This window comes from Netta rufina (genome assembly GCF_964035555.1).
Source record: "Netta rufina genome assembly, chromosome: 11".
NCBI classification, from domain to species: domain Eukaryota; kingdom Metazoa; phylum Chordata; class Aves; order Anseriformes; family Anatidae; genus Netta; species Netta rufina.
Window position 1 is genome coordinate 19,533,194 of NC_140134.1, and position 16,507 is coordinate 19,549,700.

At 44.3% G+C, this 16,507-nt stretch overlaps 1 protein-coding gene across 1 annotated transcript in view; it reads left to right on the plus strand.

The window, feature by feature from the left end:
- LRRK1 (leucine rich repeat kinase 1) overlaps nucleotides 1-16,507 on the plus strand; it is a 75,149-nt gene that overhangs the window by 44,833 nt on the left and 13,809 nt on the right. Inside the window, exons 17-27 of the mRNA XM_084293640.1 lie at nucleotides 1,752-1,924; nucleotides 3,901-4,021; nucleotides 4,278-4,437; nucleotides 4,665-4,941; nucleotides 7,984-8,155; nucleotides 9,585-9,748; nucleotides 11,020-11,159; nucleotides 12,562-12,811; nucleotides 14,258-14,424; nucleotides 15,325-15,522; nucleotides 16,183-16,460. Of these exons, the coding sequence (XP_084149766.1) occupies nucleotides 1,752-1,924; nucleotides 3,901-4,021; nucleotides 4,278-4,437; nucleotides 4,665-4,941; nucleotides 7,984-8,155; nucleotides 9,585-9,748; nucleotides 11,020-11,159; nucleotides 12,562-12,811; nucleotides 14,258-14,424; nucleotides 15,325-15,522; nucleotides 16,183-16,460 (2,100 nt within the window). The remainder of the gene's footprint in view (nucleotides 1-1,751; nucleotides 1,925-3,900; nucleotides 4,022-4,277; nucleotides 4,438-4,664; nucleotides 4,942-7,983; nucleotides 8,156-9,584; nucleotides 9,749-11,019; nucleotides 11,160-12,561; nucleotides 12,812-14,257; nucleotides 14,425-15,324; nucleotides 15,523-16,182; nucleotides 16,461-16,507) is intronic.

The window sequence follows — 16,507 nt, forward strand, 5'->3', positions numbered from 1 at the left end:
TTTTTGTGTGTGTGGATTAGACACACATTGGTCTTGATGTTATGCTTTTTAACACTCTAGATTCAAATAAAATGGTATGTATCTCCTGGACAGCTCTCAGCTGAGACTCAGAGCTGCAGTGAGTTAATTGGTGTTGATTGGGTTTTTATTCAATGTTCATTACTTGATACCTGCCTTAACAGTATGCACACAGAAACGAGCTCTAAGCTAATGCCTCTCAAAGAAATATCTTGACATTGCAACCATACTAGCTTAGTGTTCAACAGCAATCAAAAACCCAGTCTAGATAACAAAGCAGAAAACATAATTATGGTATTTCAAAACTGTATGATGTGCTTGTGTCCTTCATACACTCCAAGAAGCACATCGTAGCATCAGAAATGATATTGAGAAAGGTGAGTGTGATGGTTATAAGTATGGAAAAGTTTCTGAATGCAGACCAGTTAAACAGATTAGGCCTCTGCAGTTTGGGAAAGAGGTAAATGAGGAGGGCTGTAGTAGACTAGGTCATGAGGACATAAGGCAAAAACCCTAAGGGATTATTTGTTCGTTATCTTTTACAGTAGAAGAACTAGGAAAGAGCAAATGAGATGGTAGCTTTGAAACAAAAAACTAAGAAGTACCCTAAACACAACAGATAACTAAGCTGCAGAGTCTATTGGGATTACTGTGTGCTGTGGGTGTCAGAAGTTTTAAAAACAGCTTGGTGGAAGAAAAATCCATCAGGTGCTATTAATTCAGAGGTACCATCTCATGCTCAGGAATTTCGTGTCCTCCAGCCTGCTGGGTGCTGGGAGAACATACCAGGGAAGGTCTCTATATGCTTATCTTGTGCCTATACTTTAATCAAAAATATAGACACAGATTCTGTCTGTGCCTCCAAACAGAATACTGGGCCAGGTGGGCCCTTTGGTCTGCCTCAGTACAGCCATCTCTCCTGTGTTTGCATAAGATCAAGCTTGGTGTCATTCAGATTTGAGTTTTCAGTGAACGCTGTAAGGGAGACATCGATTGTCTGCAAATCAAAAAAAAAAAGTTGGTTCTGCAACTGAATTTTCTTCTGTGCTCAAAGTCATTTTGATACAGTGGCTGATCCCTGCTTAAGCCTGTGCAATCCCATTGTAATTGGCAGTGTGTTTCCTGAAATCCGGATACTTTCCAACCCTGTAATAAAATCATGGAAGGGTTGGAAGAAACCACAGGATCATCTAATCCATTCCTTTGCACTGATTCAGGATTAAGTAGACTTAGACATTTCTAGCAGTTTATCTCACCTCTCCATAAACCTCCAGAGCAAATGTTTGCATAACCTCCCCAGATACCCATTCTGGAATGTCACTAGCCTTTTTTTGGGTATCAAAGTTAGATCTTCTAGCTACAGGTTAAGCTATCTTCTTCTCCTTTGCCTGTGCAGACGTAGTTCCCTTCATTTAGCTGACTTGTAGCAACTTAATACGACATGATGACTCTTTATGTTGAGCCCTTATGTAACAAACCCTAACTGACAGTCTCCTGCTCTGCAGTAGCTTCAGGTTATTGAGCCGTGTTCTGCAGGAGAACTTCTGTAACACCCAGATCACTTCTTGCTATTGTCAAGCTGCCAAGACAGGTTGCTTTCATTTTATTTGTATATTACACATTTAATTCATGTGTTTGACTCCCCCTGTTAGATATTATATTTTTCACATGTCCTCGCAGAATGTACCATGACATAGTGTAGATGAGATCATTGTCAGTGTTTTCTCTTACAGGCCAAAGCTCCAAATTCAGCGGTGTTAGTGGTAGGAACACACCTTGATTTAATTGAAACTAAGTTCCGTGTTGAGAGGATAGCAACTCTGAGGGCGTATGTCCTGGCTCTCTGTCGATCTCCCTCTGGATCCAGAGCAACCGGCTTCCCAGATATCACATTCAAGCACCTGCAGTAAGTATCTGTGCTTTTATGAAGCTCAGTCACTCTATTTTATGTCACTTTGAACAATTTTGCAATCCTTGATCTCCTTGGCAACGGAACTGATTTGAAGACTCGTCAGCGTGGCATTTCATCTATTTTTGATTGGGATAATGTGGCATAATCAGAGAGAAGTTCAGTGCAGCTCAGGGGTCTGATCGTGGGTCTGAGAGCTGGAAGCTCCAAAGTCATGACCTTGGTCTGCCTGTTTCAGTGCTCCTGCGCTGCTCAGCTTCCTCACTGCCTAAATGGAGATACAGCTTATTAATTAGTCACAGGGAGAGAACACACAGATTGGGTAATTAATGCTGCAAAGCTTCCTTTACCAAGCATGACTGTTACGTGGTGGGTGCTGCAGGGTTTGGCAGGGGAGGCAGCACGGGAACTTCTCACTACCTGAGTGTGGCAGTGTTCGCAGTGCAAGCAGTGAGTCAGCCTCCTGAGCCCCCGGCAGTCCAAACCTGTGCTGTTTGAGCTCTCCTCATGTGAAAACAGAGGGGCTGTGCTGTCTGGCAGATCCGTGTCAGGCCATGGAGTCTGACACAGCTCCCTCCCTTCTCCTGATGGAGAATGCCCCGAGGGGGACGAGGCTTCTCTGGCTGGGAAAGAAGCGGGTCTGTCAGCCAGGGGGGTGCACAGCACAGAGGGAGCATGGATGCACCCGGCTGGCACCAGCCAGCTCCAAACAGTGTGAAATTGCCAATGCCTGGGGCATGAGCAGGTGGCAGCTGGCAAGTAAAGAAGGGTGCTGCTATGGCCCATCGCGCTTTGCATCTGCTGCCTGGCAAAGCCGTCAGGAGACCTCCCACACTCTGTTCTGCAAAGGCAAGTGCTGCACCAGGCACCCCAGCTGGCTCTTTCATCTGGCTCTGGTTAGAAGTACCAGGGACCCAGTTCGAGGCATACAGATGCACAGTGTGAGAGAGTGGTTCAGTCTCCTCAGAGATCTTTTCCCATCACCACAGAAATCCCATAATTTCATTTATCCTTTTTCAAGGATGCTTTCTTTCACCTACGCCACATCCTGCACATTCCCCTTCCTCACCTTCCTTTCCCCTGCATTTTGTCACAATTTTCTGCCCATTTTCCTGCCTCCTCCTTGCCGTGCCCACTGCAGACAGTCTCCTTCACTCCCCATAATCTGTCTGCACGGAGCAGTGCTGGAGGAGTGCAAGGAGTGTGTTGTGAAAGCCTTGTGTGGGTGAGCCCAGGGTGCCTTCATCAGTGCTGGTCCTCCAGCATCCCAGTGAGCACACACTTCCCAGCGTGACTCATGGCTGAGGTTTAAGATAAATCTTCAGAAAACCATTTTCTGTCGGCCCCAGGAACATGTGTGGGATCAGTTAGAAAGACCTTTTGTTGAGGAGAGTGGAAGAGAACTGTTCTTATCCGGCCCACAAAAAAGGCCAGAAATAGCAAGAGTTGGAGAGAACAGGTTTTTAGCTGTTAAAGAGAGGGTGGAGGCCAGCTTTCAGGATCTAAGCATCAATTCCCAGATAACAGGACCCAGCTGAGCGAGGGCCGGAATGAGGGTGGGAAAAGGTGTCTGGTAGTCATCATCGTGCCTCTTTGATCTGAGGACCAGACTCGTCTCCAGTGGTTGCTGGAGCACAGCATTTTCCTCATTCTTGCAGACCCTTCCAGGATGTGTGCAGCACTGAAGGGAAAAAAGGTGATGGCTTTGGTTGGTCTGCCAAGGAAGTCCCCAAGGTCAGAGTGCATTAGGGGATAGACGAACAGCAAGCAGAGAATGAAGCAAGCAGTTTGGCTTAATATGTCTTTTCCAGGCTTCTCAGTATTTTTCTCCAAACTAAAAATGCTCACTGATAGCCTTCCTCCCATTCATTTGACACAGGAAACTTAGGCAGTGATAAGGGAAAGTGAGCCTGCAGAGGAAGGCGCTGTGCTGATAAGGTTTGGTAATCCTCCCCCTTGCATGACTTTTGCAGTGAGCTCTCGTGTAAGACTCTGGAAGGCCTCGATGGACTCCGACAGCTGATTTTTCACGTCACTTGCAACATGAAGGATGTCGGCAGCTCAATTTGTTCACAGAAACTTGCTGGGAGACTGGTGAGAACTGTGCTTTCTAGCAGTGAGCCTTACCAAAGATGGGCTTCCTGGGGGGTTGGTTTGGGACTGTTTGGGACTGGGAGGTGAATTTTTGGAGTTACTGCTGCCACAAGAGGTGTGTGAAGTATACAGAATTGCTTTGGAAAAAGCCATCACTTCAAGATCCCTGTAAAGGGTGACAGCTTAGGCAGTTCATCACCAGCAGCGTGGTTGCTGTCTAATACTGATCCTGCTGTTTTTCTCACGTGGCTTGCAGATACCACGAAGTTACCTCAGTCTTCAAGAAGCTGTCCTTGCGGAACAGCATAAAAGAAGTCAGAACGATGATGTACAGTATTTAACAGACAGACAGATAGAGATGATCATTGAGCAAAACCCTGGAAATGATATCAAAGACTACGAAGACTTGCAAACTGGTAGGTCACAGCAGACTGGTGATTTCTTGGTAATTAATATTTGTGACCAATTGAAGTGTTCCTCAGATACATGTTATTCTCTTGGCTCTTATTCTCATGTTATTCATGCTGGCTATCCCTGGTGTGGATAAAGCTACCCTGACTGCCTCCTAGTCTTCCTCATCTTCACTGTATTATCCTAATGTTGGTCTATTACTGATCTACAATTTTTTTTCTTTTTTTTCCAGCAATTAATTTTCTCATAGAAACAGGTACACTACTGCATTTCCCAGACACAAGTCACGGCCTGAGAAATCTCTACTTCCTCGACCCCGTCTGGCTCTCAGAGTGCCTGCAGAGGATTTTCAACATCAAGAGCTCGAAGTCTGTTGCTAAGAATGGAGTTATCAGAGCAGAGGATCTCAGGATGCTGCTGGTTGGGACGGGCTTCACTGAACAAACTGAAGAACAGTACTTCCAGTTCTTGGCCAAGTTCGAAATTGCTCTGCCAGTAGCCAATAACAGGTAGGTTGGTAATTAGAGAGGCTTAGCCAGACTGGAGAAAAATGACCATTTAATCAGTGGTTGCTAACAGGCTTTGTCACTGTAAGCAATGGTCTTGACAAGGATCCTGTTGTGTTAAAATATTTGAGTGCTTTAAGCAGCATAGTGGAAGACACCCATCCATTTGGGCTGTATTTCCTTTCCTTGGAAGGGCTGGCATGAGCGTCCTTTGGTCCAAACAAGCTAGGCTGGTGTGAAAACTTTCCAAAGCAGGTCTGAGCCCACTCAGTGCATTAGGACTGACGAGGTAAGGGACACTCAGGGGTGGCTCGACCACCAAAACGGAGGGGCAGTGACACTGGCAGGGATGTGGCGATGAGCAGGTGGGAGCTGCAAGTGCTTGGCTGGCACAGCTGCAGCTGAGAGAGGATGTGGGGCTTGTGGCTGCCGGGCCTGAAATGAAGATGGGCTGGAGTCATCTGCTTCCAATGAGTGATCCTCGCTCCTGGCTAGGGCAGAAAACCTTGGGTAGTCAATAAATATGTCGGCCCTGAAAGCGCTGTAATTTATTTCTAGTGAAATCAGGAAATTGCAGCTTCAGTAGCAAAGTGATTTTCTTATTTCAATTTTTTTAGCCTCATCCAAAGGTGTCGATCAATAGTTTTCCTAGAAATGGTGTAGGAAACCTCCTTCTCTTTAAATGTTAATGAATCCTCCTCTCTCCCACCCCCGATCTCTTTTCCTCCGGGCACAGTTCCCTGCTATTTTTCTCTCTCCCATCTGCTTGGCGACCGCCTGTTGTTGGGTTAACGGTGAAACCATCGTCGTATTGCACTTCTGATGTGGCATTTGCATTTCACTTCCTTGCCCTTCCAGGACAGCAGGGCTGCATCGCTCTGAGCCTCTCGGGAGCTCTGAATGCCAGCACAAGTGCAGCATTCTCTGTGCTGTCATTATGCCTGTCACTTATCCAGTCCCGGATGCCAACAAATTTTCTCAGGCTTAACACAGATAAAGCAGCAATGTTTCTGCTTAGTCCAAAGTGCCTTTTGGACTCCTTGTCACTATCTGCCATTTTTCTCCGAGGCAATTACATTGTCTGTGCCTCGGGAACAAGGAAACTGCTTTTTCATGGCCTGCCCAATCTTTTTTAGAGCGATCCAAGCCACATTAACAGAATATTCTTCCCACTGACGAGCTGTAGCTATAGCAGGTTGGATTAATTTAATGTACTAGCCAGACACAGAGCAGTTATTTGTTACTGTGCTTCTGCAACTATTGTCTAGATTGCCAGATAGGATTTCTGTGCAGTCAGGAGAGAAAGCAGCTGCCAGTTTCTGTTCTGAAAGGGTGGATGGGGGCATGTTTCACATATTTTCAAAATTTGCATTGGCTGTTGTTCAAAAGCATCGAATCTCCATCTGTATTACAATCCACTATATAGTTGTGGTCCAGGAGGGCCTCACTGGCCTTCTTGCTTCTAACACTCCTAGACCCTTTCTTTGATGTGCTGAGGAAAATTTATTGGCTGTCATACGACGCATCAGTTACCTTTACAGGGGAAACTCAATGCACTCCACTTTTCTGCTTGAGGTGCCTATAAGTTAGCTTTGATCAGCTTGCAAAAAAGGGATTGAAAATATGACCGTTCTTATTGTAATTTGTAAGTGAATTGAATTTTTTATCAGTTTTACATTCCAGAGATGATTTATGGAAGGGATAATTTGATCATGTAAAGCATCATCAGATGTTATGGACTGGAACATATGGAGAAAGCTGTTGTCTAGTGATGGCTATTTTTTCTGAGCTGATTTTTCAGTTTTTACAGAGTACTGCAGCTGCTAGAAAGAAAACGTGATAGGCTTAAAGCATTGGATTTGGACCCAGCATTAGTTCTAGTTGTGTGTGTAGTCCCTGTCACTGTTACTTTGGTCAAGTCCCTTGGCTGTTTGCCTCATTGCTGTCATTATGCCCGTCAATGATGAGCCCCAGATGCCGACAAATTTTCTCAGGCTCAACACTGAGCAGTGTTTCTGCTTACAACCAAATGTGATTTGGACCGATTTTTGATCGTGTAAGCATCTTGGAACGTATTTGGTGCAGAAGAGTATCACTGCTAAGGGATTTATTGGCAGGTATTGAAAGCCATAAGCTCATAGTTCTCAAAACAGTTTTAGTCTTCCAAAAGTTTTTAGCTTCCCAAATACTGAAGATCAGCACAAATGAATATTCTGTGCTTACTGAGAGGTCTGAAAATAATTTGAAAACTTTGTGGGCCTCTACCCCAGCGTAGCTGTTACTTCGGATGAGTTGGACTCTGGTAGCACTGAGTCTCCTCCCACACTTGGGAAAAGATCCACTGCTGGACCTAAAACCTGCCCGCAGGAGGAGGTGGAACGAGGCTGCTGGCATCAGCCTGGCACAGTGAGCTCTTGCTTGTAGGAGTTTGTCAGGGACGTGTCAGGGAGTCCATCAGCTGCAGCGTGGTACAGCAGGAAGCACTGTCATGGTGACGCATAAAATGCTCTAATTCTTGGGACTAGGATGAGAGCCAGAGCAGTCCAGTCCCTGCAGCCCATAAATGTCTCGTTGCCACCTCCCACCTTCTGGGCTTACAGAGGCTGAGCTGCTGTATGTTGTTTTTGCATTTATCTCCTGTTCCACCTAGCAGCACAGCTGTAATTCTCTGTTTACTACCGGAGCACAGTAGTAAAGATACCAAGTCTGAATGAGTCTCAACATCACAGCTGTTCTAATGACTCCTATATTTTAACACATTTAATTTGTGATTACACAAATGTCCTGCTGATTACATCAATTTTAGCCCTGTCCAATAGCCCTGGCTGAATTATGTCATGTCTATTTTGCCTCTGCTTACTTCCATAGTGTAAATGAACTTCATGTATTGCTGCAGTGCCTTTAGTCTAAAAGCTTTTTTATATGCAGTAGGCTGTGCCATTAAAAATCTCTTTGGAGACTGAATTGCCTTATTATCCAGTAACAATGTACTCACTGTTACAAGCTGTAGCTAAAATTTGAGCTGTTGAATTTGATTTGTTTCAGGTACCTCCTCCCTCATCTGCTTCCTACCAAGCCAGCATTAGATATCCACGGGTTCTGCCACCAGACTACAAACACAGTCCAAAGGGTCTTCAAGATGAGTTTTGTCCCAGTTGGCTTTTGGCAAAGATTCATAGCACGAATGCTAATTAGCCTGGCAGAGATGGACCTCCAGGTAGGTTACTGTATCTCTCTGCAAGCAAAAGGAGACAGCTGAAGTTAGCGTTCAGTGTTAAGTTGCTTGTTTCTGCACATCCAGTGTGATTTGGTCACAGACTTCAATAAAATTATTGAGTAAACAGAAATGCAATCTGCAATCAAAATCTGAAACTGGTTTTATGGTAGGTGTCATTTAGAACAACAAATTAACACTGGGAAAAAACCCTGCCTTTTCCACTGTCTCTTTATAGCACGATTCCCTGGAAGGACTCAGTACCCCCACCATCTTCCAATTACAAGTAATTGGACTTCTGCCTGCAGCTCTCGTCCATGACGATTCCACTGGGTCAGACTCTGCTTTCACTTGCCAGTGGAGATCTGGAATATCTCCATCAAGTCAGCTATCTGAATCTGTAAGGGTTTAAATGAGAAACAAATTACACAACTCATGTCTTAAAGGGATAATGAATGCACGGAGGCACCCTATTAGTGCGAGTAATGTGCATATCATTAAAGTAGTCTTTGTAAGGTTCTGAAAGCTAAGTGAATTTTGTAGGTATTGACAATTTTTTACAACTGTTTATATCTGAAAACACAGCTCTGCTGGAAACCATGACAAATACCTACAGAGTATTTTTACTACTACCATGGTGTCTTCTTTACAGCCATCCATTTACATTGTGTTCTGTCCCTGATGTCCAGAACATGGAAAACATGATACTTGTTTTTGGAAGGTCCTCCGAGTTCCAGGTTTCTGAACCCATTTAATAATTTTGCCTGTTTTAAAGGGCTGTCTTGGCAACCCCTTGCTTACATCCTCACCGACACTATATAACCTTAACGCCCCATTACTAGGGACCTCACCCAATCTGCAGTGAAGTGAATGGAAAGGCATCTCACCAGTCTGCAGACAACTAAGCATAAGGACAATGAGTAGTACAGTGGAGTTCTGCAGATTAATGCTTTGGTTTAAAAACAAAAATACCTTTTGCTCTAAGTACTGGTTTGAAATACCTTGGAGGAAAGCCATCTGCCTCCCACTGAAACAGGTGGAAAAGCTGACTCTCTACATTGAGGACAGACTTGATCATTCACTAAAGCATTTAAGCTCTTCTTGAAGTTTATAAGACTTCTGCAAATACAGAATTCATGTAACAAATGTCATGATTATAGAATTAACAGCTGTTTGCTAACATGAAATTCTTTCTTTTGAGTGGCATAGAAATGTTTCGATGGCTGCAAAACCAACTTTTACTGTGTGTATTTTCATTCTGTTGCAATTTTTTTTTATGAATGCAGGTCGCTCTGTATGGAAAAGTTATGATAGCATCTGTGAAAGCCAAAAAAGAAAAGTCACCTTACTGCTTGATTAAAGCAATGTTTTCCTGAGAAATTTTGGTGATGTAACAATTATCATGCTTTTTTTTTTTTTTTGCTTGTTTCAGCTTTTTGAAAACAAGAAGGACACCAAGACAAGAAACAAAAAGGTGGCCATCTACAGCTTCACAGGCACTCAAAGAAATCGATGCAGCACCTTCCGAGTCAAAAGGAAGCAAACTGTTTACTGGCAGGAAGGTCTGTTCGTTACCTTTGATGGAGGCTATCTTAGGTAATTTGTGTTTGTAATGCAGCATGCGTTACAAGGGAACTAATAGAGTGTGTGAAGCACATCATCTGAATGGAGATGAATGGGCCTGACTCATTGTATATGCTCACTCATCAGTAGAAGAGGAGGCTCTTCTAATAGCCATAACTCATCTGGTAACAACTGGTGACAACAATGATGAGTAAGTGACTGTTTGGCAGTTCTGAAAATGTCAGCTTATGTGTTATTGCAGCCACAAATTTAAAGAGGTCTGAAAACAGAAAGTGATATTCAGAGCAGAACTCTTTGCTAGGTAAAATCATGCATTGTCACGTGCAAAAATTTCCTTAAGTCAATGAATTTTCCATGGAATCCTAAAACCTCACCACTGTATGGCAGCAGTCCATATGGGTAGAGGTGCTTCAGTGCTATCAGTGTGCATGTGACAGGGACTACAGGGAATGGGTTTAAGCTGGCCACGGTAGAGTGGCTGCTGGCTGCGAGCCTGGAGAGACCCTGCCACCCATATTCTTTCAGAAATGCAGAGAGTTGGCGGCCACATAAAAACTTTAATCTCTGCACTAGCTGAAGATGCATTTATTCTTCCATTCCCTGGCAAGACAGGGAGGAACCATTGGTGCTGTTACGTCATTGGAGACCAGAAGGACATAGTGACTTTCCTGAGTTTGTTTAGGCAGTCTGCAGACGAACAGACACTTGGATTCAGATGTTGCAAATCATGGGCTAGAACCCTAAATTCTAGAACGTGGTTGTGGTCGTACTGCATCTTCCTAGGTTCCGTGCTTCAAAAAATTAAAGTTCTTTAATACAAAGATGCTTTTTTTTTTTATTACTTGTCCTTTTTGTGGGAATTGTACAAGAATTATTCTATCCATTCCTTTCAAACATTTTTTGGACGTTTGGGGGATATTTTAATTATTATTATCATGAGGCATTGGAAAAATCCTAACCCTCCATCATTCTGGATGGAGCATTTCTGTCAAAACTCTACATTATACTTGGTTCACTGAGGCCAGAGTTTTCTCTGGGCCAGACCTTCTGTAGCATTTATCCATTGTGAGGAATCAGCATTTCTGTGCAAGACCTCTCTTCTCAAAGGCATTTGAAGAATAGACTGAATTGAAAATCATTTTCAAAGCTAGATTGAGTTTTATTTTGATTACTTGTGAGCTACATGTTATTTTGTAACTCAGGTTTCCTAGGAGAAAAAAAGTTTGTTGACACTGATACTTCACAAAAGTTTCATTTGTCTGTTTTTTGGCTTTCTTGTGCAGTGTGGAGTCTTCTGATGTGAACTGGAAAAAGAAAAAAAGTGGAGGAATTAAAATCATTTGCCAGTCAGAAGTGAGAGACTTTTCAGCGATGGCGTTCATCACAGATCATGTCAACTCTTTGATAGACCAGTGGTTTCCTGGTAAGAGAAGTGCTGTAATTTTCTATGCAGTATTATGTCTGTTTAACAGAAGGTTTTTTGACAGAGCTCTCCAGGTGCACAATATTGTGCATTAAATTAAGAACCCTCAGGCTCTGACAGTCTCAAGCCAATAAAGTTTGAGAAAAGCTGATAACCTGCAGACAGATTGAGATTCTTTGCCAACAAACCTTGGTCTAGACATTGTGTCTTTCATCTCATCAATCACAGGTGAAACATTACAGTTGAAACAGGACCTGCTTCCAGAGGAGTCTGAGAGACTTCCTGTACTCACAGCAGAGGCAGGATTTTGCCCAAACTACTTGGTACTGTCCCTCAATGCCAAAACTCATTTTGGCATCAGCTGGGATCAGCATTTTACCCACCATTTCTAACAGCCTGTAATTTACAAAATTGTGATGTGAGAGGCATGAGTGAATATGATACCTAGGATTCTGTGCCAAGGTAACTTCCTTGATTCCAGCAGTTGTTTTTCCTGTGATCAGCACAGACCCTGCTGTTACCCAGCGGGCTGTTTGCAACCCCAATACACTTTGTTTAAAACCAAAACAAAATCTGAAGTATTTTTTGTCATCCCACATTGGTCACACACTGGTTTAGAAAACGGTGCCAAATCTCTTAATTGGAAGTTCTCTTGAGGAAACAGTTGTGCACTCTCACATAACCATGTTCTGCATGTTATGAAGATAAAAGAAAATTTTATTTGCCTTTAGATTAAAATAATGATAGTATTAATCACTGAAGCTTGAGAAAAGTCATGACTTCAAAGGCTACGGCCCGGATTCACCCTGCCTAATTGTAGGCATGTAACAGAAGCTGTCACCACAAAATCCCTCTGTAGTCAGTGGGAGAGGTGGAAGCCTCACTGAGGCTCTGCCTTGGTAGGATCTCAGTTTCCCCCAGAGGGGCTGAAAGCATTGCTCATGAGGGAGCCCGCTGTGACTGTGTTCCTAACTTTGGTGCTGCAGCTGAGTGCTTCCTCCCAGCCTGCATCTGAAGCTCCCAGGCTGAGCGCAGCGTGTCGTGCCTCCCAGCCCCTTCCCATTCCCATTCCCATGCCTGCTCCCCACCCAAAGCCATCTGGCAGCTTGCAGGGGCTGGGGCTCACGGGCAGCCTCACAGCTGCCATTCTTCTGCTGCATGGTCATGCCCTTTATGATATGCTGTGATCCCTATAAACAGTTCACACGCAGACATCCAGCAAGTAGGAAGCTCTCTCTAATTCTTTATTCGTATACTTCACATTTCTACTGGTCCTGAATATGTTTTCTTTGCAAGCCTGTGCATTACCTGCAAACCATGACTGTAAACATTTGAATGTGCTAGGAACTGTTCCTCCTTCTCAATTTGTGAGTCACTTTTTGTTTGTTTGCTTGGTTTGAAGCACTCACAGCCACTGAGAGCGATGGCACGTTGCTGATGGAGCAGTACGTGCCCTGCCACATCTGTGCAGCTTCCAGGATGGAGGAGAACGATTGTGGTGAGAAGGCGGAGGATGCACAGTACTTTAACATGGAGGACTGTGTCCTAACTGCCATCGAGCTGGACTGCATCACGTGTCCTAACCACCCTGACATCCCCGTTTCGCTCCAAGAGCTGGTCCCAGAACTTTTCATGACAGATTTTCCTGCCAGGTAATGTTATTCGGTCGCCTTTGGTTAGATTTCAGTGTGTCTATATAGTTCAGTTGGTTTTGTTTTCCTAAGTCATCTCTGCTAGAGGAACCAGGTCAGGTTGGATGGGATCTTGATCGGCCTGATCTAGAGGAACATGTCCCTGCCCGTGACAGAGGGGTTGGAACTAGATGGTTTTAAGGTCGCTTCCAACCCAAATCTTTCTGTGATTCTTTGATTCACTTCACAGGGTCCTCGGAGATCACTGCAGTGCAATGTGACAGTCCCTTTTTAACACCACATCTGTTCTGCGTTGTTCTGTATTCTGGCTAGAGCCTTCTGTAGTTGGAGCTTTTCTGGGATCCCTGTTATAAACCAGAAAGGAGACATTAATATGGCAAACCCAAAAGGCAGTGCTGCTTGCATCACAAGACTGGCACTGAAATCACCTTTAGGTTTGAAGAGCCTTTAGGAGAGTGAGTTTATGTAGACACCACTACAGAATTCACATTGGGTTGAGGCTTCTGCATGATTCAGAGCTGTTATTTTTGGAGTAGTAGTGTGGTAGTCCTGAACAGCTGGAACAGCACTTCCGTATCTGTAGCAGCATTGCCAAATATTTAGCTGCTTACCTGCATTCCCAGAAGAGTTTGATCTTTTACCCCATATTTCTTAGTATGTAGAACAAGAGTGGAACGAGAGATGATCTGAAAGCAGGTAGAGGCTGGGGTCCCTTTCAGGTCACCTTTATCAGACCTCTTTGGTTCCAGTGTAGAGCTGTGAGGCCTCCAGACCAAATGATGTCCTGTCAGCTGCTGTTGGAGCTTTCTCTGCTCCCAGTGACCCCTGTTCCTTTTTTACAGTCATTTTAATAGGCATTCTGGGCCAATACTCAGTGGCCAGTCACGATGGCCTCCTCGCGGCATTTTCTCCTATAGGTTTATTTCAATGGTGTGAGGTGAGCGGAGATGTTTCAAGTACAAACAGCTGTAAAAGTGGGCTCTGGAAGAGTGGGGAAATGATGAATTACAGCCTGGGAATAGCGAGCTGATTGGAATAATCAGGTTTCAGAGTGTGGGGCTGTTCGTAAACATCCTGTCCTGCCTCAGCAGGGAGGAGAGGAACTGGAGGTAAATGAAGCAAAAAAATTGCTAATACAGATAAATGTTATAAATATTGCACCTGTGTCATCTGCTTGCAAAAGGGGCTTATGTGCTTTCCAGATCTGTTTGATTCTCACAGGATAAGTTGTCTCAGTAAAAAGCCTTTTATCTTCTTTCTGCAATGAATCTGTTGAGCCATACAGGAGCCAGAGTACCTTAAGATGACAAAGGTAGCTGAGGTGACCCATTCCTCTCAGCAAATAAGAATCTATGAAGGATCTGTGAAATTGGCATTAAATATGTGAATTTACAGTGCCTTTGAAGCCTTTCTTTTAATTAAAAAGCCCCAATATCTCTTTGGCAGGCTGTTCCTGGAAAATAGCAAACTGGAATGCAGTGAAAATGAAAACAACGTTCTTGGCCAGGGTGGAAGTGGAACCGTTATATATCGGGCACGATACCAAGGAAAACCAGTGGCTGTGAAGAGATTTCAGATAAAAAAATGCAACGGTTCTCCCACTTCAGCTGTAGGTACAGTACACAAAATTAGTATTGGGAATCAGCTCTTGCAGCCCGTGATCACAAGCTAAAACCAAAGAGCCTTTGCTCTCCAAAGTGCTGGCAGCACCTGTTTATATGCTGCTTCGAAATTCATAGAAAAATTGATGTGTTTTCATGGAGGAGGAGGATGCATCTTAACAAGTATTTCATGAAAGCACCTGTAAGATGTAGAGAAGGTCATTGGCACTGTAGAAAACTTCTTATCTGCATGTCACTGGGTGAAACTCATAGGGTGCCATGGCAGAGACATTGATTGGGGTGGAAGGTGAGACTTCATCTCCTGTTCCCAAGCTATTTAGCAATGAGAAGTGTGTATTTGCATGGGTTTGCACTAAGGACTTGCACGTCTCTACCTTTTCATGTCTTACCTCTTCTGTACCAGCACCTCAAGAAAGGAAATTGGAAATTCTTCTCCACCTGACAGATCCTCCTGGCAGGGACAGCCTCTCATACTGCATATGCTGGGTGTTGACCCCAGGTTTCCACCAGAGGTTTAGTCCATGAACAGAAGAAATGGGGAAAGTGCCTCACTTCCTCATTTTTATCAGGGAAAGGTGCAGTGAACCCCTGAGGTGTGGAAGAGGCCAGCTGCTGTCCCAGTGACAGATAGCCTTCAGAAAGAGCAGCCTGGGGTGTCTCATGGCAGAAAGACAATTACCACAAAGGGTCCCTCTTCTGGCAGGGCAGGCAGGAAAGGGTAGAGAAGACTCCTTCCACTGAAGGTTCTTCTATATAATGTCTACACTGAGAGAATGTTACTTGAAAAAGGACAGCGTGAGATTTCATTTGCTCTGTGAGTAACACCCTGCAAAAAGTCCCTAACATGCTTTCTTAGCTGGAGAGTGAGAAGGGGTTTGTTTGTCTTGCCAGATACCATGCTGAAACACCTGAGAGCCATGGACGCCATGAAGAACTTCTCTGAGTTTCGCCAGGAGGCCAGCATGCTCCACTCTCTGCAACATCCCTGCATCGTCTCCCTCATTGGCATCAGCATCCACCCACTCTGCTTTGCACTGGAGCTGGCTCCTCTGGGCAGCCTCACCACTGTCTTATCTGAAAACTCCAAAGGTAAAAGCATGGTCTCCCCCTGGGAGAGCTCACTCCCCGAGTCACAGTAGAGACAAATGGTAAACAGCACTGAAACTACTGCTTAATTTACTGAAGGGGATTTTTTTTTTCCATACTAGGGGAAGTAGGAGGGATGGAATTGCTCTTAAACTATACCTTTGGTAACCTAGTAAAAATTGATGTTCAGGGTTTTCAGAACTTCTTTGGAGACCTGGGTTTTCAATTCCTCTGCAAATTAATAAGAAGTGCATCTCACTTCAATGCTGCCTGAGTCGTCTGTGTTGGTGCCCCTGCAGATGAGTGTCTGGCGCTCTAAATTCGCTAGTAACTATGTTTTTCTCACTGTCAAATGAATGACACTCCTTCTGAGAAAGGCTGAGGCCATCTGACCCTCTTGGCACCTTGGCTGTGTGTCAACTTGCAGTCAAACACTAATTTTCACCAGAAGATTCAGGTGTCTAAAAGTGAAAGGCTTTTAAAAAAATCTAATGGAACTGCCAGATGCGTATAGTAACATGAACAGTGTCACTTCAAGTTGTGGCGCTGAGTGATGTTTTAAATGGTTACTTACTGCTCTGGAGTTTGAAAGAGAAAGAAATGGGGAAAAAAAGGAGCTATTACAATTACAAGAACTGAAGTCAGGCTGTTCCTTTGTGACAGGGTCTTCCTTTGTGCCACTGGGGCACATGCTGACGCACAAAATAGCGTATCAGATTGTGACAGGCCTTGCCTACCTGCATAAGAAGAACATCATCTTCTGCGACCTGAAGTCAGACAACATCTTGGTGTGGTCGCTGGATGTCAAAGAGCACATCAACATCAAACTCTCTGACTACGGAATCTCCCGGCAGTCGTTCCATGAAGGAGCACTTGGCGTGGAAGGCACACCAGGCTATCAGGCCCCAGAGATCAGGCCTCGGATAGTCTACGATGAGAAGGTAAATCTGGCATATCTATTGGGGCAGCCCCTGCGTGACAGGCTTTC